A 21,809-nucleotide genomic window follows, 5' to 3' on the forward strand; every position below is an offset into this window, starting at 1 on the left:
CCAACTGTAACACCACAGATTTTGGCAGCCAGCCCTCTTTCCAGCTCCTTATATATTTTTGTCCCAACTTTCCACCTAAGTTTTCCCTCTTTTCAGTATTTCTGGGCAGATCATAACACCCAAAAAGCAACAAATGGCTGCATGGCTAAGAGCTTGCCCTTGATAAATTAAGGCATCTCCATGCTCTCTCACTCTTTCCAGGATCACTTTATCACAGGCGAGGCTGAGAACCTGTTGCTGCTGTTTCTCTTTCAAAGCCTAAAGCCAAATGGCAAACCAGAATTTAACCTCACAGCTGCTGAATACAGTTAGATTAATACATGCTGGCCAAACAAAATATTGCTTTTGAAATGCAATTTGTGCCTGGCATTCGACATATTGAGAGAATTCAGAGCAATTTGCACTACAGACCAGCTCATAACCCTATGCAGAAAGTGCTTTGATGCCCCCCACTTTACATCTGACAGCTTTAATGTGTTCTGGAAAGAGACAGTAGAGTACAAAGCCCCTACACTAATCACAGCTGATGCAAGAAAAAGGAAAACATTTAATTGCTTCTAATTAGTTGTAAAATTGTCTTTCCAAACTCTAAAAAGTCACAGCAAGATGGTGGCAAAAATGGAGCAATTCTGGCGAGTTATGATGACCCTTTCAGCCTGAAAATCCTCCTTACTGATCCAAAATACACCCAGTAGTTTATTTCTGGTGGGGTGGGGGAAAGAAAGGCATAACAAAAGGCTTTCACCTGTGATTATCTTGCCTGACCCTCATGCAACTTCATACAGCACTGTACCAAGCTGCAGATGTACTCATCTGCACAGGTATTTATGGCCCATCTCTTGCAGACAAAATGCGTATTTCCCCACTACAGTAAAAGTCAGTTCAAAGCAGGCTACTATCATTGAAGTCCATGGGAGATTTTACCCCCTCCCATCAAACAGAGATGAGATAGTTTGCTGCAGGAAAATCCTCAACTGTTGATTTCGGCTCAGCAGGAAAAACCACAAAGAATAGCTTAATTTGTATTGATTACCCCCATTCCCCAAATAATTTGAAATTAATCCTCCAATTTCACTTCAAGCTGCTTTTGTGCTGCGCTTGGTTGCTGAAGGAGAACAGATTCTGGAGAAAGTGACACAGGTGAATTACATTTGTTCAACATTTTCAGTATTAAATAATCTGCACATAACTCAGACTCACTCGAAAGGTACGCTGCAATGGTCTGGTACAAAACACAGCTCTGCTCAGCCAAAAAAGATAAAACAGGGGTACTTTCATATTTAAAGGACAAATAGTGAAGGATTTCACATTTTAATGAGACGCAGATGTCGACCACTGAATGAATCACTCTGCCCATAATTAGAGAGTCTTCTGATGTCTGAAGACTCTTCCTGTCATGAAAACTCTTGGATGCTATTTCATCTCCATACTAAGCCTGATTTCAGACTGAAAGAGGGGGATCCAAATGTTGATGTCACCCCAGACACCACTTATATTCTCCATTTCCCTTTTGAAGAACTTGGTATTAATTTCTGTCTATTTGGAGTTTTATGTTTTTATAGGTCTTCAGGCACCCTTAGAGCTAGACAGGAGATATGAAAAATCAACAACAGACCAAGGAATTTCCAGGCACTGTCCTTCAGCATTTCATGTAAAACAGCAGTATTTATACCAGGAATCTCTAAAAGTCCCTTCCAACCCCTACCATTGTATGATTCTATGATCTGTCTCATTAACATTCAAACCACAGCATCAAATTAGAAAATTTACCTTTCAAGTCCACAAAGAACACAAGAATATTGTACCATTTTGCTGATGCTTCAATTGTCACAATCTAAGGATCCCAGGCAGGTGAAAGTCACGGGGAGAAGTTGAACCTGTGTTAGTATTATCTAGCTGGGCTACCCAAGGGGAAGAAAAAAAAAGCCACTTCCAGATACAGAATCTTTTCACGAGATGCCCAAAGGCTCGTGCTTTAGCTGGTTACCTGCATGTCAAAAAAAGCTTCTATGTTTTCCAATCAGGTGGAATCTGTATTTTCATTTACTTACCACTGCTACATCCTGGGCATGGGGAAAATCTCTCAGATTTTCTGCTATGAGGTAAAAAGATGTTTTAATTTTTTTTAATGACTTTGGGCTGCAAAGTCACCTGAGGGTGCTTCATTTCAGCTGCAGCCTCTGCAGAGAAACTGGTCCCCGTGTTTAACTAGCCTTCCTGTGGCATATTTTTCCTCATGCCTCTTCTAACAGCCCATATCCTCCTCAAACGGTGACACTCAGAACAAAACATACTGCACCACCATCAGAACTGAATTAAACAGAATGCCTTGCATATTTTATAGTAAACCATATCCCTATGTCCTGACAATTTTTTTTTGCACTATAACAAGATGGCACTGCCGATCCAGGGACATTGAGTGATCTGCTGTAACCACAAAACTCTCCAGGCACTTGTAAATTTCTGGCAGAACAGGTAACTGACCAGTTCTTATCTTTTGCAGTCCTTCATTCCTGCTTTGCCTACCACTGCTAGGCTGTAACCTAATTTTTTTCAGACTGTTTCTATTATTTCAGATCCCCTTGAATCCTAGTCCTGAACTCGGCCATGCTTGTACTTGTCTCAGCTTAGCATGATCTGTAAAGTGAATAACTGTGCTCTCTGGTATGTCATCCAAGGATTAATGGAAGTAGTGATTACTGTGGGAGTTACAGGTCTCCAGTTCTTCAAGGGGCTGCTGCTTTCTATATGCTTTGAAAAAACTTGACCATCTTTATCACACTCTTCTGAAAAAAACGTCTCTTGGCATTATAGGCTTCCTAGCCTAGAGTTCCCCCCTTTCTCCCTTTTTGAATGATATCCCATTAAGTTTTCTTTTCTCCAGTTTTCTCAAGCATCATTTGTCCTCCACAGATTTTCAAAGATTATCACTAATGGTACTGAAATCGCTTCAGACAGTTTTCTAACTACCCAGAGCTGAATTCCTCCAGGGTCTGCTAACTTAAGTATTCAAACCTATTCTCTCTCTTTCCTGATAGCATGCTGGCTGCATGGCTGCAGCTGACCCTCTCAGAAAGAACAGAGAATAAAAAGTCATTCAGCACTTCTCCTTTCTCAGTTCCATCTTTTGAGAGCTTTTCCTTTACACTGAGCAGTGGACTAACACATCCCCTGGTCCAGCTTGTGCTACAAATGCATTTACAGAAACCCCTCTGGCTGCCCTTCAGCTCTTTAGCCAACTGTAGCCCATTTGGACTTTGGCCCTCATGTTCATGCTAAAATCATTCTCAATAGTTAGACCTACGCTCCAAATTTTTTATGTTGCTTTTGAGTTTCAGGTCATTAAAGAGCCTGTGATTTAGCTAAAGTAATCTCTTACTATGTTTCCCATCTGTCCTCTCCATTAAGGGAGTTCACACTTGAGCCATTATATTTGCTTCTCTAAGAAACTTTCAGCTCCCCTTAACTTCCTTTTCACTCTGAGAAGCTCGCCAAGATCGCAGCTCCGAGCTGACTGAAATATGCTTCCTGAAAACATGTTATCTTCCCCATGCCACTCTCCCTACTTTTCTTCTTAATAATCAGTCTGGCAATCTAGAAATGTTTTTATTTTAGAAAAGCCATTCTGTCCTGGTAACACTCATTCCCTAAATTTCCCAAGCAAGAAGATAATTCCAGTTACAGATCAGTTTGTATCTGTTCTGTTTTGGGTTCTGGAGATAAACGAGGGTGCACTTCAAGCACTTAGAAGAAATTTCCCTGCCAAAGACTCAGAGACAAACTTGTCCTGCTACAAGGCATCACCTCAGAATAAAGCAATTTGCAAAGAACAAAGGGTTGGGGGAGAAAATCATCTCAGATTTTTCTGGAAGAACAGATACATCCTCCAAAGCATCTGAATCTCTGCCTTAGTGTTCTCAGAAAAGGCTACAGAATCTGCCTTGCTGCTGGCACAAGATATAATGAAGGATTTAAGTACAGGTTGTAAAATTCTATGTGCTGTCCTAGATAATTTACACCTTTTCAAAAGATGCCTCTCCATTCCTTAAATACGGGAGATCACTCTCGAGGAGGCAGCCCTGACCCCAGTCCTTTCAACATCCTCTCTCTACACAGGGGATACTTATATCCTACTGCTGTGCTGAGCTGCACAGTAGCAGTCGATAGGAAAGAGTGACTTAGACAGTGAAGCTAAGAAAGAACAAACATTTTAATAGCAGCCCCCTAATACTTAGAGTAGGGAAGGAAGACGACAGCATGTACAAGGGAGCCATTGAAAACAGCACTGCTCCTAACATGTGCTTAGAAAGATATCTGTTATCTGGGGTTTGCCAGCTGGCTCCTGTATGCACAAGATCACACTGCCTTTAGCTCTGTTTTTTCTTCGCCGTGCCCAGAAACGCAATCTTTACCCTGAAGAAAAATCCCATCCCTCCGTCAGCTGTGATTAGCTGGGCCCAAACAGTCCCCACCACCCAGCTTCAGAGGGGCACAGCCCATGGGGGGGCCAGGCAGCCCCACTGATCCTCCCTGCCCAAACACAGCTGCTAGCACCCTGACTACGTGCTGGCAGCTCTCCCGAGGAGGCCTGTAAAAGAAATTCAGCTCCTCCAAATTCCCATCACTCCTGCCACTATCACTCACTATCTCCTCCAATGGCAAGAAAACATGTTTCAGGTAAAATCTCTAAACGTTCCTAGAGGATAGTGCTCTGTATTAAAGAAGGAAAGCCAACTCTTTCCTCAGGATCCCTGTTAATCCCACCTGTAGGAATCCACCTTCCTTCCCAATATCAAATCTGCCAATGGCTGATCTTAGCAACTGTGAGTTGCTAAGCAAGTGATCCGAACATCACTGGGAGGACCAGCACACCCATCTCCTGCTCCACCTCCAGTCCCTCAGAAAAGGTGATTCTCCTGTCCACCCTCATCCCCTCCAAAGCCCAGAAGAAATCTTTCCTGGCCCTTGCAGAGAAACAGGACATACCAACCATAGGATTAACATAACAAATATGGTGCAATCAGTTATCCACAACCCAATCCATATTAAGGATCTGTATAACCAGCTGAATTTCCTGTCTGTTCCCTATTGGGCCGTACAGCTCCTTCTGTAAATGTTTCAAGCTTCACCTTAAAACAATTTAAGTCCTTGCTCCCATGACCATCTTTGGCCAAATCCTGCTCCTACCAACATCTGGTCACTGTCAGTATGCCTTCTCACAGAAATTAAGACTATAATGTTCCCCTACAGAAGCAGTATTTATCCCACTTTTACCCAACTATATGTGCCTCCATCACACATCCTAAGCTGCCTCTATTAATATTTGGGTTGCTGGTTTATTTTTCCTCTCTTGTTTGTTTCCATTTATGGTGTGCTTCTCCATCTAATGTTAAATCAACAGTGACAGATCATCACCCTTTTTTTCCAAATCCACTAAATGGTTTAATACTGTAATTTTTAGGAACAGATTTGTGGCTTGCACACACACACACACGCGCCAAGGCAAAATAAAGATGACAGCACATTTGAACAAGGCAGCAATAAAACAGTGATAGTAATAAAGAATAAAAATGCTATATCAGGTTGCCATGGGAACCAGTATTCAAGGACTCCAGGTAACGTTGTAAAACATGCCACCGAGCATAAAGCAGCTAAGCAGGTTAAGAGGTTATTTATTAGGCTGCAACATGTTGTGCAGTGCCCTCTGGTGAGAGCACAAGTGAGACACAAATGGGTTCAAATCTGAGGTAGAGATGCAAATATTCTTGCCCCCTGTGCAGCCCCCGGAGCTGTCAGGTTGGCAGTTGCATCTGTTGGCAGGAGCTGGCATGTGCCACAGGCAGCGTGCAGGGACACACAGCCACGGCCACGCTCGTCTCGCTCTTGTAGGAGCCACGAGGAAGGCAGCACACAGGGGAAGGTACCAAAGGCTTGAAGGTGGGATGTGGCAACCTGTGAATGGCTGCTTGAGAGTAATGGGACTCGCTAAGGTTAAAGCTATGGTAGGTATGATTAAGGCCAGTAAGTACAATCCTTGGTCAGTATGTTTTCTTAAGGACTGAAGGTGTAACTGTTCCATGCCCAAAACTTCCACTAAAACTAGCAGCAGTTCCCCACCTGGAAGAGTTGCAAAACCAGGCTCAGATTCCCTGGAGGCCTGGGCATGACATGCCACATGCCTGCAGAGGAACACAAGGAAACAACTCACCAAGGTAATAAGCTCACATGCAAAGAACCAATTCAATTCAACTCAAGACAAAAATCACCCCAAAATATCCTTTCCTACATGAGGCAAAAATACACAGATACCAATCAAATGCAAGATGGTTTTTAGCCATCTTGACAGTGCTTTTCCATGACTGTACAGCCCCCAAAACAGAGGATGCTGCAAAGTGCAACATGTTCTACTGCAACCTCATAATGAAACTCCACGCTCACGTGAAGGTCTGTGGCTGATGGCCATCTCTGTAACTGCAAACAGCACACATCCATACCTCTTTCCAGATATGATTAGTTAACCATAACATTCATTTGAAGGAGCAAAATGGGTTACTTACAAATATCACAGCATAGGATTTTCTCTTTTTTTCCCCACAGGCTTTTCTGTAGGGAAATCAGTATGAAATCTAGTTAAAGGATTTTGAATAAACACTGTTAACAATTTGTATAGATTGGCTCCTCTGAAACTGGAATCAGAGCTCACACCATCCCATTCCATCATCTTTCCCGTTACACCTCGAAAAGTGGAAATCATAACACAGAGGGAGAATGATTTTTTAAAGCCTGCCAAAAACTTGCATAATGCAAGGCATGGCTGGAATAACTTCTATCAGCAAAGCCAGACTATTTAGCCTAATATTGAGTGGTGCTTTCAGTGCAGCTTTCCTGTGCTGGGACTAGGGTGAGTGCATGTCCAGCCTGCCAGCACTACTCAGCCAACAGCTGCCTCCAGTACCCATAGCAGTTCTGTGGCTAGCAGAAGACTTGAATTTGTCTTTAAACTGCAGACACACAGCTGGAGGAGGTGGAGGTAGGGCTGGAATACAAAATCCCTCTCTCCTTGTTTTTCCCCTTCACTGTTAAAGCTGTCAATTCAATTCTCCCCCCACTAAGTGGCACCAATGCACCGCAAACCACAAAGAAAACATCTGTACAGACATCTTGTAAATAAATATTCCCCTGTCTTCCTGAGCCTGGCCCACAGCAGGGAAAATCAAACAAGCAGGGAGTGTGTGCGGGAAGGGGCAGCGGGCACTGCTGCGGGCAGCCCCCAGCACTGGCTCTGCTCCCTCAGAAACGTTTTAATTACATTTCCATGAAGGAAATAGATTGTCCAGGAATGCAAGAAAAAAGGAAAATGGGAAATCTAGTGTTAGCTGTATACCTCAATACCTCCCCCTTGTTTTGAAAAGAGGCATGGGGGCAGCAGCCAGCATCAAAACCCACCCTGCGCTGAGCCAAGCCCAACCCTGACTTCAGGCAGTTGAACTGCATGTGATCTACACCACAAATCAAACTGTGAATGCCAAAGCACTGTTGTTTTTCCTTCACACAGCCCCTTCGAGGCCCTGTTGTTGAGGAGAGCTGTAAAGACTGCCCTCAGCTCCTGGATGAATCACCCAAGGTTTCACCCAGCTTTACCTGTCAAACACTTGCGGTACCATGGAGTGGATACGTGGAGCAGTGACAAATTTCCCATAAAACAAATGGACTGGGAAAGAAACAAACCTAGAGCTCAAACTTACCACAGCTGGGAAAAGGTTATGCAAACCACAAAACCCATTCAATGTCAGACATCATGCAAGAGCAGAAACTAAAAGAAAAAAAGTCTAGGAAGTATCTTCTAGCCAGTGCTCTTTGAGAGAAGTGACAATTAACCAAAAACATATCAAAGAACAAATAAATTACTAAGCAAAAACGTACTCCACTCCTACCAATACAAATAGGAATAACTGAGCAGTATGGACATCACAGTTCCCTTGCCATGGCTTGCCATTTGGAAGAGCAACAGCAATGGGCACTGCTAACTGGGGAAACCAGGCTGTGTGTTGAGCAATGGTCAAAGAGCACCTTGTTCAGACTGGCACGTCACCTCCGTGTTAACATACGAAATACTTCAAGACAACTTATTAGTGATTGCATATTGCAGATATTTCAGGTCAAGTGCAACATCAAGAGGTGTGACAATCACACAGAGGCAGACAAGGGGCAGAAAGCCTACGTTTCAAACAGGATCAAAAAATTATAGTAGTCTGCACTGAGTACTAGAGGAGAAAAAACCACTCTGTGTATAAACATGGCACTGCCTCTACAGCAGCTGCTTTCATTATTGATCCATGGTAACCTGTGGTATTTACATCCCAAGGGAGATACAGCAGTTGCTGAATGCACAGGTGACACCAGAGTGCTGTGCTGAGTAATGCCCAGACAGGAAGAGCAGAACCTGTCAGCAAAGGAAGATGAGTCTTAGTGGTTTCACCAACATTTGTCTCACATTTGCTTCAGCAGAGAGATGCTGGAAGACAGCAGCCCCATAACACATTGCCCTGCAGGCCAGCCTGGCCAGACACCCAGATGCCGGTGTTGGAAGCTGACACGTATTGTATTCCCCAGCCTAGGAGTGCCTGTGGCTGACAGTCACCACACTCCAGACCAAGCCTACCAATCTGCCCTCCTAAATTAGCAACGTGCAGTGACCATAGAGGAATCACTGCCCTTCATCTACAACAGAGTTAAAGAGTTACAATCATCATCTTTTTATTCCAGCAAATCTGAGAAGTTATCTCTAAGGAAAGGAAAATATCCCTAAGGGGATCAAAAAGAGAGTTCATAGGTGCCTCCTGAGTTTGTTTTTATAACAATACTCACAGATGTAGTGCTGCCTTTAAACCTCCAGTGCACTGAATCCAAAGCAGAGAATAAAACAATCCCATTGCTCTTGAAACACTATAAATATCCTACACTGAACATCAGGGCATCGCATCCCTGGCTATGGATGTTGACTTGCTTCCTTATGCTCCCTCCATGCAATATCCAACAGCTGATTATGCTGTTGTTTGTAGTAGACTGAAGTAATTAAGCTTAACCCTAGTCCTGTGGGAGTCCCAGAGAAGGTTAGTGATCCACAAGCATGACATGCTGTTATTTATAGCTGATTAAGTTCTATTTATCTACATTTAAATGTTGCAGGAGATGGGAGAGATCCCAAAACACATCTGTGTCTTATTAGAAACACCAGCTGTGTGTGGTAGCTTAAAGTTTGCCTTTCTTGAGAGGTTTTAAGCAAAAACCACCCAAACTCATAGAATAATTCAAATTCCTTGCTGTAGCTAAGTAAATTAGTGTGGTTTAGTCATGATCTTCAAGATGTAAGCCTGACATCCCCTGCAACTGAACTGCTTCTGGAGTAAAACTCAAACCCCAAATTAGCTTGGCCATTTTAAAACTGCTCTAAGCACTGTCATTGCATTTAATTTTTACTGTAAGACTGTTCATGTCTTAGGAGACATGAGAAAGGTGATCAGCAGGTCACAAACCAGGTTTTTACAGTCACAATTTCTGAGCTACTATACATTTAGGAACAGCACCATGGTTTCACCAGTGAGACTGTTTTTATATACATCTCTATTTTCACATACACACTCACACACAAAGGAGAAGGAGCAAACTGAGGGGATGCAGTTCTACCTTTTCCTTCAGACAAATGTAGTGCTAAGGTCTACAGGAAAAACAGAGACTGGTATCTTTATGTTTGTTTCTCTTTACGTTTGTTTCCTCTGTGTAATTTAAGCTGCTGCATTTTTGGTGGTAGTGAACAATAACAGAAGCATGCAGGGGAGAGAAATAACAGAAACAGTAACTCAAAGTCAGGCTCTAGAGGAAGGGACATCACTGTCCTGTCACTATTAGTACCAAACCACAAGAGGTAACACAGAGGTTACCTCCTAACTGTCAAAGCAGAATGCAATGAAAGAAAGAGTAAGCTGGTATCTGCTTGTGTAAGAGTCCCAAGTTGAAACATCCAGGTGACAACAGCAGGGACACTGAGGTCACGTGGATGCAAAACTCTTAATTCTCCAAAAGACTCTTCTCAAGAACCTGAAGAATGATCTATCACCTGTTTTCCCTATCCTACTGCTTTGCATGCAAGCTATAGGTGACTCGTGAGGTTTTCTTTGGTAGCTGTTCCAGCCCAGAAGAGTTAACTAGGTTTTGCTTTCAGCAACACCTGAAGTGGAGCTGAGATTCAAAATGAAACTTCAGGGTAAAAAACAAAACCTGAGTTTTGCAAAGAATTCTTTGAAACGCTCTGCCAGATCTTAGACAATTTCTTCTTGCACAAGAATCAGTAAGACTATACCCCCAGGAGCTCTGTGAAACTGTGTATCTTGAGGGGGACACCCACAAGGGATGCTTTCACTCAAGCCAATGACTGCAATCTTCTAATGGAAGAATAGCCATTTGGCAATCATTCCACAATACAACAAATTGCCATGGCAGCTCATGTTAGGCTTCATTTGCAATACTCAGGCAGTTTGACTTGGGTGGTAAAAGCCAACCAACTCTCCCTTTGCAAGTTCTCTCGCAAGCTCCAGGCTCTGACCATCCCCACACTACACAGTGGCCAGCAGCTCTTTGCTCTTACCAGTCCCAGCCCACGTCTACTCAAGTGATGCAAATATGGGCTGATATTAACAGAGCGTTAAACCTCTAATTAGAGTATGGCTGGAGCAAGCCTGGGGTATTTCCACAGTCTCCCCAAGAAAGACTATGCTGCCAGCTCTTTATTTTATTGTGAGGCATGTGATAATTTGGCTTCATTGTCTAAGTTCTAAACTTTTCTGGAACAAAAGAAATGTTGAGCTTTCATTAAGTGGAAAAAACAAAGTATACAGTCTCAAGTCACAAATACAGACTTGAAAATACAGCCCATGAGCACCTGAATGCAATTAAGAAGAATATAACAGAGTACTCATTATGTACCTCAGTTGCTGGGTAGCTTATTTGTTCATTCTTACTATTTGATTAGACTTAGTAACTCAAATAGTTTGGAGTTCTATTTCTGCTGTGGTTCATCTTCTGCTTAACTGCTTCTTTCATAGACCTCCTGTAGAAGCCCAAGGAAATCATGTAGTCACCCTGCACCTCAGTCCAGTATTTGTAAAAACAGAGTCTGATAAATCTTTTTCTTTCCAATTTTAACTGCTCTATTTACTTAGTGTCATCTCTTCTAGAGCTAGAGAGACTTTACATAATGCTTCTCAGAACGTATCCAATATGGGTACTTAAGCAATACCAAAAAAATCAACAAACTATCATTGCATCAGAAACCTCATCATCACAGTCTAAGAAAATTAATCTGTCCCTGGACAGAAACCAGAGTTCCAACACAAATATGGCCTCATTAAAAAATTGCCAATATACAGAATTATTAGCCTCCTAACTTCTAATTTCTTTTACCAGTGCTGTTAGAGAATGTGCTTCAGTAGTTGTAAACATACACATGAGTACATTTGGTAAGTTAACTGCCAAAAAGGTTCCTCCCATATTACAGGAAAAAAACCGAAGCATTTCAGGTTAAAAACAAGGAAAAAAAAAAATCCCAAACCAAAACCAACAACAAAGCATAGTCTGGTTATTCCAGAGTACAATTTCCCCTGGTACTTTGTGTTGCAATTATTTACATATTCCCAGATAATCAAACTGATGTGGTCCAAAGTTTTGTTGTGAACTTTGTAGAACGTGTCATGTCATCTGTGCCAATTGGAGCACACTTAGCACGTTATCAGGCTTAAACAGTGGAACAGAGGATCCAACAACATTTGCTAGTAAATGAGAAAAAAACCCCAAATTAGTAAGCTACATGGAATCAGCTCATCACAAATATCAAGTCAAAAAAACACAACAAATGCAAAACCAAAGTGAAGCATGCTACAGGAAGTAGGTAGAAGTTGCAATCACCTTGACATCTCAAGACTCTTTGGTCAGATGAACAGCACTAGAAACCAACACTTTCCAGCTCTGCACCATCCAATTCCTCATCAGCTTCAACACAGAGGCTCTACATTATTACATATTTTATCCCACAACATAAAGTCAAGGCTTCCTCATATACTGTCTCAAATAGTATTTTCTCCACTCTTAGAGGCAGAGGAAAAAGCTGTTAGTGCTCACCAGATTGATCCCTGCCAGGTCCAGCAGCTGCAGCCCCAATGCCCTGCCAGCCTCAGCTCCCGGCTGAGCCGCACCCTTAGAACCACGGGACAAAAATACGTCGTGTGGTGAACCCAGCAGCACAGTGGTGTAAAAAGCAAGGTGGAGATCCAGTCTGACCAACAAGACACTCCTGTTAATACTCAGATAATAGCAGCATTTGTTACACATCAGTATGTTATATAAATGCTGCTCAGACTAAGACAACTGTCCTGTTGTGCCAGCAATACCATGCAGTCAGCTGTACATTGTTTAATAAGGTAATGCTTTTATTAGGTGGGAGAATCAAGTGGTGTAATGCAAACAGCTCTGTTGTGTACCAAACCAAGAAAAGCTTAAACTGTGACCAGCCACAGATTATTTCAGAATTTTGTAAACACAATTAACACACAAAACATATCATTATCTCAGCAGACACCTCTTCTGCAGGCTTATTTCATAATATTTTAAGTTTACCCTTCGTCTCGGAAGGCTAAAAACACATCTGTAGACAAGGAATGCCTGGATGCACTGCTTTACTTATATTAAGTCTAATTAGCATGAGCAGAAATTTAAAAGCAAAGAATACTGGAAAGGTTTTCACCACGAAAACTCACCCTGAATTTCCATTCTCTAACCATTCAGCATTTTCCCCATTGTTTACCTGAGCTCCATAGTTCCTCTGCTTTCCCATTTCAAATTATTTTTACACAAAAAGCAAATAAATTTAAGTTACTTTCAAAAACAAAGCAGCACACATTATTAGATGTGCAAGAGCTGCTGAGTGCATAATGCATTAGAAGAAAGGAAGAAGCAAAACAAGGCCATAACATATAAATCACCTTCAATAAGAATTAAACAAAAAAATACCACATTGGCTTCCATAACCCTGCTGCTTCCCCATTCAGCACATACACATGAGTTCAGCTGGAGGTTTGTACTAGCCTCTACCTAGAGAACACCCATGAAACCACATAACCCAAAGCATAACAGTCAAAATCAGTATAAGCAGCACAAATGTGCTGCCAGAAACATGAGGTAGATTGTTAAGGTCTGGTATTTTACATTCCCTTTAAACGAGCTGTTGTAAACTAATAGATTTTTACAGGAACCTTGCGTTTTGGGAAGTGCCAGGAGAACACTACAAAGCTCAGTGACTGACCCAGCCTTGGTATCCTTGTAGCTTCTGAAACTCTGTGCGCACCTCAGTGCATCTAAATTGGATCAGATGGCGAGAGGCGCAGAAGTACCTTGTATTTCTTCTCTTCAGCATTCATTTCCATTCCTCAGCACAGGTCAACTCTTCTGCACACATGCACCGTTTCCAGAGAGTGCTTGCAAGAGACTGTGTGTCTCAAAATAATAATGATCCAAAACAAGAACTTAAGCACTTAAACAAAAACATGAAACAAAATAAGAGAAGAGGGGTGGAGGAAAAAAAAGAAATGCAGTGGAATAAATCCAACTGTGGCTTCTCAGCAGCTCGGTGAGCCCCTAGCAAGTGCCAGCAGTTTCAAAAGACCTGTAATCTCTAAACTGTTATCAAGGTTTTATCGCACTCTAGTTCTTATCTAAACCAAACAATCACTAGAACAGCAGCTGATAAGGCATCCTGACAAGGTAATTTCAGCAATTTAAATCCACAGCTACAGTCCTCGTATGCTGAGAATATTTTAACACTCTTTCCAGTTTAACCTCTAATCTCTCTTCCTCTGTTCTTTCCAAACACAGGGCCAATATTTCTGTCTTAAAGGCTGGCGTGCTTCCTGCCACCGCTTGTGCTACGGGCAGGTGCCCTTTGAGCTCTCTGTGTTGGTGTGTGCAGCCTGGCCGTCAATGCCAGCTTGCTTAATCAAAAGGATCATTATTTTCTCTCTGAATTCAAATGGTCCTTTTCCCTAGCTTCACAAAGGTCCACCATGAAAAGGGGTGGCTACATCTTTCACAAGCTGCTGTGTGGAAAAGGAGAGGGAAATCAAAGGCAGCAAACAGGACGCAGGATCAGCCTCAGCCCTGGTCTGATTTGGTGTAACATCACAGAAATATTTTATTGTAGCCCTGTGGGATTCTCACCTAGAATGTCTCACCCACAAGTCGCAAGGCAGGATTAGCTCAAGAGCCTTTTAGCTCAATGTCTCCTCTCCCAGCATCACTCATCAGCCAGAAAATCCATTATTATTTTTCTCCATTTTTGTTTGCAGTAGACTTTTTAAATCGGGCCACACTTTGATTTACAGGACATCTGAAAACACTTATTCATGCGAAATGTAGCTGGCAAGTGACATCCAAAACCAAACCAAAACCAGATACCTCAACTGGACAGAAGCATCTCTTGATCTGATGCAATTTCTTTTGGACGCTAGAAACTGCCTTGACAGTTCCTAATGATTTCTCTTCTTATGGTGGGATAGAAAAGCTATTTTAAACTTCTAACACATTCCTTTGTCTCCAAACCTAAGCAGTAACTTGCCTATATCACATAGCATTTATGTACGTAAGACAGGGCAGAGCAGCTTTAGAACCACCCAAGTTTACCCTCAAGTTTTTCACAGCTCCTGGGAGGCTGGGGAGCTGAGTACATCTGTTGTGCAATGATCCTGGCCACACCCAGCATCTGCAAAGTGCATCAGAAACAGCAGTCCGAGATACTTAAGTTACTCGAGTAACTAGAGGAAAGTTCCTGGAGTAAATCGCAGCCAGGTTCCTTCTGTGGTGCGGTAACTGACTCGGTCAGAGCTGTTGTCTTCATAGGAAGAGAAAGTGAATGGTGTTAACTTGAGAAATTGCTCAATTCCCTCAAGTTGAACTTTGAAAATCAGGAAAGGGAATTGAAGATTTCTTGGCATATGTACATAGAAGGGGAAAAAAAACCCCAACCAGATGCTGTAAAAAACAAGAAATCCCTTCACCAAGGATGGAAAATTCCTTAACACCCTATTTCAAAAACTTGCTTTAATCAAAACTTAATGGATCAAGAGACAAAACAGATGCAAAACTCCATTTTCCTCTATAAATCATTGTTTCTGACATGTGAAATGCAAACTGATTTAAGTTACAAAATTTAAACGTGGCTATAGAAATCAGACAGTGTCTTCTGATCCTAAGCAGAAAAAATCAATCCTGAGTTTCAGAAAAATTAGCCAGCTCACTGGTACCCTTCACCAGCCCAAAGAGCGATGAGTTTTTGCCTTTCTCTTACAGTGTGAAGAATAATCTTGTTTTCATTCCTGAATATCTCTGACTGGGACAGTACTGGGTCTCCAGCAACAGAAAAATGCACCAGAAGTTAGTTGATTTACTGAACATTTTGATGTGTTAGAATACTGCTCTAAAGGAGGCTACATCAAAATCCAGACAACATGACTATCTACTGCAATGGGAGAAACCAATCACCTAATTCTGAAAGACGTGCAGCTTGTACCAAAGCCCCACATCATTTCTGTGCTCCTCCTCCATGGCTTTTTGTGACTAGATATTGCATTCTAGTCACAATTGCAATATCTAGTTACCTGTTGTGACTAGACATTGCATTAAAATGGGTCTCTATTGTATAAGATTTACTCCTGGGCCCAACTGGTCTGCTTCAAAAGCAAATGAACGTTACAGTTCGACCCCTTTCTTCAGCCAGCCAGCGTGCACAGTAAAGCGGCCTATGAAAGCACAGTTATGATACATCCACTCAGCATTTAAAACATCCAATCCAACCTGCCATAAACTGTCACTTCAGGCATTTATGACAGACAGTAAACACATGCTTATCAAAGAACAACTGCACCCTGTGAGATCAGCCAATGGAGTAGCATTTCTTATCAAATCAATGGCTTATCAGGGAGCCTAACAAAAATAAAGGTTACACCATATGGTCTCCTCCTTTCTACCTCTGCTCCATCAAGATGTATGACCAATTAAAGCTACATTGCCTAGACTTTGGAGACTTGTTTCCTCCTTGTCTGCCCTTGAAAGAAAAATCCTACCTTTAGAGCAAGGCATATGGAAACAATCCTAAAAAACTGTGCTGAACATGACAAATATCCCATCGACCAAATATCCCGAGCCCTTCCCTTGTGCCCACCTGCACAAATCGATAGCGACAGAGCAGTGTGTACCTCGCGTGAGCCACCCCCGGGTATCTGCTCACAGCAAAACCAAGGTCAAGAGGCATCACAAGGAGCGTGGGGCTGGAGGGAGATATCTGCACTGGAAGTGAGTGCATTGAAATTTTATCAACAGAGACAATTCCTGCTGTTAGTGTCAGACAGTGATTGGGTTCAGCAAATTCATAAATGAAAACAACAGCAACAAAAGAGAGTAATAAATTAGGTAAGAACACAAATTCCTTTCTGCCTGCCTTTTATCAGCAGTTGTCTAAGAATATTTACCTCACATTCCTTATACAAAGGACTGGGTGAACAAGGGCAGTTGTGAAGCACACAGAAGCGAGAATTTTTGTTTGGTCAACACAATTATTAAAGTTTCCTTCAAAAGGCACACTTGCACACACAAAACAAATGATTTCTCCTCCTGCAGTTGTTCCGTAACACACTGTAGCCTCATTCGCTTACTGGCAAAATAACAATGGCACCTTCAAACAGAATAGGTTGGATACAACATCCTGCCTGGAACTTAAATGCACTTTATTAAGTAATTAATTTTATTATCTAAATGTTGCTTAAAAGTTGATCCTATTATTAGGTCACCTTCCATCCTTAAGTTTGCAGCAGTTACACTGGAAAATAACCACATAAACAGGAGCCAGACAGATCCCAAGTAGCAGGTCTTTTAGTGTGATTATTCACATGATTTTCTGAAACTGTTATTATTAAATCAATGGAACTGTTTGTATTTATGTTCATACAAGCAAATTCCTAAATCAAGAAGGATCAGAAGATTTCAAGTCCTGAGTTGCTGACAGTTAGAGAGAACCGGTCTCCCCTGCCTTCTAGGGAACAGAGTGCTGAAGAGTTATTCAACACAAGCAGAAGACTCTTGATTTTTTTAATCAGATCAGGTTTTTCAGATTACAAAGCTGTCAGTACTACCACAGGGCTACGTGAATAATGACTTATAAAAAAAATAGTTGAAGCAGCCAAACTACTCTCTTCAAACTATAAAATCCTGGTCAATCCATGACCAAACACATCTATCTCATCAAAAATTATAAATTAACCTAAAGAATGGAATTACCCATCAAGTGGTGTGTTACTTCTGTCTACTTTTGGATATGATCCAAGAATAAAACATTTGGGGTTTATAATCTGTTGTTGACAACACTTTATTTCGCTATGCTGTACAATATGGATCAAGAAATATTAACTTGTACTTAGAGAGATTGATTTTAATCAGTGTTATTGAAATTGCTGCAGTAATACTTGCTAGATTTAGAGAGTATAAAACTCACATCTCTCTGTACCAAAGGCAATCAACATTATATTATTCTTACGTGCTGAAGAGATATCTTCCTACTATTCTGCTGCCACATAGCCAAGTACACACTCTTCAGAGCTTTTGCTAAGCCCAAGTACAACCTAGCCAATGTGTTGAGATATGTTAGGTTATTTCCTCTTGTAAACAAGCCCTAAAAACCTGAGGGCTGCTGAAAATGCTGCATGGGATATCAGCTATGCCCTGAGAAGTATCTTGTCACCCTCAGCACCAGGTACCCCAGCTCCTTCCTGTGTTTGAGGTTCTCCTTGTGCGATTAGGAATGATCTTGATCTAGAAGAATTTCCCTATTTATTAGCTATTTTTTTCTTCACTAAAATCTTCAAAAACAGATACTCATCTGCTCTTTCAATACTATTGACAGCTTCTTTGTGGAGAAAAAACATGAAAGCACTTCTCGATTTTTGGGTCTTTTTAAAAAAATCGTTGCCATATCAATCTGTACTGTCTTCACGGATTAACTGTGTATGCAGTTACCAATCCAGGTTAAATTTTGTTCTAATGTAATGCATTTACAACTCAGTGTACTCAAACAGAAACCCTCCTTGATAAGCAAGCAATAAAAACCCATGCTTTATTGCCACCAAGGTAATTCATACTTGAATATATCTATTATTTCAGTACTAAGATTATTTTACTGCAGCAAGTGTAATTTCTCATGAAGGACATAAAAGAAAATGCATGAGAAGTGCTGAAGCAAAAGTCAGATTCTGTGAGAGATTAAAGAACAAAAAATTTCAAAGAACCTGAAATTAGTACTGATACTACGAAAAAGAATAACTTAGAATAACATCATTTCTCAGTATTGTTGGGATAATTTGAAGAATGTCAAGACTAAGGATTTCTATGCAGTACTTCATGCCAGACTTTCACAGAATAAGCATTAAATAGCTCACTTCACAGCCACCTCAAGGACAGGATTCACAGCTTCCAGCAAACAAACCTGCAGTAGGCAAGATGCTGCCAGGCCAAATCTGAGGTCTTATGTGTGACTCACGCTTTCTCACGATTGCAAAATGCTTCACTTTCCACAGCCTGGAATTGATTTATAAATTATTCTTTTACTTGCTTAAAAGTGCTTAAAATATTGGGAACGGGTTGAAAGATCATGGGGTAGAGTTCTGAGAGCTTCCCCAATTTGTGCAAAGATTTAGAAGACAAGTTAACCATCTGGTGTATGTTGTAATGGTTCTGAGAAACAGAACTCTTGTTCCCATTTGCCATCTTAACTCCGCAGGCTCCTGAAATGTTTTCATTAACACAAATTCTGTATTCAGAGAATCAACCCACCATAATAATCCTAAACCCTCACTCAGTGCTTTGTACCATACAACATTTCTTGATCCATACAAATATAATTCAGGCCTTGGTAGAAGGCTGGGAAATAGGGTTTGTATTTTATTCCTTCAGAAATCTCTAAGGCCTTAATTATAGAGAGGGTAATATTTCTTTTTTTCCCAAAGAAGAGAACTTTAACTAGTTCATTTCTACTCAGTAGTCAATATAACATAACAAAACATTTTTTCAGTAATTCCAGGGTTACTATGCTTTAATAGGAGACTGAAATACTGATGAAGCAGCTCAACATGAGCTGCAGCCAACACAACCTTAAACCTTTCCACTCCAGGTAGGTACTTGCACAGCTGTGAAGTGGTTTATGTGAAATGAGTTGCTCTTCAGCTCATAGCAGACAGATGTCCCGTGTCAAAAGCTCCACCACCATCATCAGTATTGCCTGATGGCTGCATCAGGAGGTCAAGCACAGAATAGCCCATCAAGAACCCGTGAGCACAGGGAGTGTGAGGAATGGCATCATTTGTTACTGTTATTAATGTGTGCAGCATGGCAGCATACAAAGGCCAATATGGGGACAGAGCCTCTCCAGATGGTGTACACATCTCAGCAGGGAACATCGTTCTCTAAAAGACCCATGTCTACAGTTTGAAGATGTAACATAACACTGGCAAACCTGTGCAGTAAAGAATTCTGTCATTTTGTTAACTTCATTGGACTTGGCTTTTCTTGTTTTTTAAGCTATAAGTATAGAAGGAGGGGAAAAGGGAAGGCAGAATAAGCCCAACTGAGTGGGTGGCATAGCTTCCATAGGCTGAGAGAGAATTTGGAAAGTCTGCATAGGAAACTAAAGCAGCATCTGTTTCAATTTGAGACAGAAGGCTTCCCTATGCATTAAAAAGCACTCAGATAAAACATGAGATACAACACTTATCTGGTGCTCAGTAATGGCTAGGACACTTGTGAAGGAAAAACAGGGCTGATGTTTACACTCAGTAGATGCCAGATGAGAAAGACAGACTTAATCAATGTTGTTAAAAATGAAGGAGCCTTTTCCTATGTATAGTATTACACTGCAGAATCTCCCATTGAAGGGTGAGTCTATTGTCATTGAGCACTTCAAGCCTCTCTTTCAGATGAAGATCTGCCATGTGCAAGAATCAAGCTCTAAGCAATTGGAAGAGTTTACATTGTAATTTCATTTTCCAATAAGATAACTAGAGAATGTTTTCTCTCTACTACAAGGACTGAAAACAGAATGGGGATCTCCACCGAGCACAGCACAATCTCGTAAACAACCACCAGCATCTCTGCCAAAACCAAAGAGAGTTGGAAAATAAAGAACATAGTAAGAAAAAAAAAAGAACCCAAACCAAAGTACTTCTATCTTTCATTGCCCCACCAAACAGAAATCAAGCAGTCAAAACATGCTGGTTGCACCCACACAACAGAGAAACTAAAGAAGAAGGTAGGACTAGACCTATTTGCCTTCTTATCTCCCACCTTCAGCCACATGCTGCCACAATTCACCATGTTTACTCTCACTATCTGCCACAGAAAGCCCATCTTGCCCAGAAATGGTCTGGCTCAAGTTTCCCCACCACCAGAGACCGTGTTTATTTGGGCTAACACAACCCAGCACTGTCCACTAGACTGGGAAAGTTTGTTCTTCACTGCAATGAGAACAAGAAATTTTGGAAGTTGCAAAGATTAACAATGAAAGAAAAACATAAAAATCAGAGAAGTGAAAGCTACAGTACAGGACAGTTAGAGAGATGAGTTAATTATTAACACTGAGGATTTATCATCCCCTAAATCTTTAAAAATGTTTAACTAGCAGTTAGAGCTACAGTAAGGAAAGTACATGGTTGAGTCTTCTTTCCATTTTGCAGAGGAGGAAACTGAAGTGAGAAATGAGCCACAGAGAATGGCAGAGCAACTTGAATAAAGTATGTCTGGCTTCTAATCCCAACTATCAGATTTCAAATCCATTCTGCTGATTTATTCTCTTATAAACCTTGATCGGGAAAACGGAAATCAGGACCTTTTAAATAGCAACATTCTTACATGTGAACTCAAAAGCACTTGCTGAAAGGGACACAAAAAAAAAAATTTACTGACCTTTGACATTTTTAAATGCACAATAAATGACAATAGGAAGCAAAATTGTGTCATGCACCAATAAACCGTAAGTTATTTTATGATATGAGAGGTTATTTTATCTAAAACTATAACTATTAAGGAAAGTGATAAGAGATAAGGAAGGTAAAGACTCAGGGACTTTTCAGTCTCATATCTTATCACTTCTAGTGTAACATTAACTAACCTGATTCACAATATCCCAGTAACTTTGTGATCTTTCCACAGTCAAAAACAATTAGCAATCGTGAAGTATCCAGAACTTTGCTCAGTTGGGCCACCAAAAGAGTACAATCTTGGTTTTGATCAAGTATTCCAGCTGCAGCAGCAGCAATGCAGGGAAGATGTGAATCCTGCATTTATTTTTAATTAAACCTGTGTAAACTTGATTTTGATTTTACTCTGAAAAGGAGAGTATAAACTCTTACAACTCCTCCACAGTCAATACACTTTTTAATCCACTCAGCAAAGATTATATTGCTTTGACATCTCTCTAACCCATTATGCGACTCTCTTCCAGCAGACATTGATTTATGTTAGAAGTCTACAAGAACAGTCACATTAATAAAGCTGATTGTGTCTCTCATCACAGAAATTATTTAATGATGGAGGTGCTGTCGTTCACATTCACCTGCACCCAAAGAAAATCAATTCACCAGCTAGACCACCCACCCGCTGTTAAATCTTTTATTTAGCTCGCATCGTTATTGATTTTAATTGAAGAGGTCATGATTTGTCATAGC

The 21,809-nt window shown here is 41.1% G+C and overlaps 1 protein-coding gene across 19 annotated transcripts in view; it reads right to left on the minus strand.

The window, feature by feature from the left end:
* The window catches only part of FBRSL1 (fibrosin like 1), a 524,940-nt gene that overhangs the window by 321,898 nt on the left and 181,233 nt on the right, over positions 1–21,809 (minus strand). The window contains exon 1 of one of the 19 annotated variants that reach the window (XM_062010074.1): positions 13,443–13,513. The exons of the other annotated variants lie outside the window; for them this stretch is intronic. Within the exon in view, the coding sequence (XP_061866058.1) occupies positions 13,443–13,475 (33 nt within the window). The 5' untranslated portion in view covers positions 13,476–13,513. Of the gene's footprint in view, positions 1–13,442; positions 13,514–21,809 lie in introns of those variants that run through there. 19 annotated transcript variants of the gene reach the window in all.

Source organism: Colius striatus, chromosome 17 (assembly GCF_028858725.1).
Source record: "Colius striatus isolate bColStr4 chromosome 17, bColStr4.1.hap1, whole genome shotgun sequence".
Classification (NCBI taxonomy): domain Eukaryota; kingdom Metazoa; phylum Chordata; class Aves; order Coliiformes; family Coliidae; genus Colius; species Colius striatus.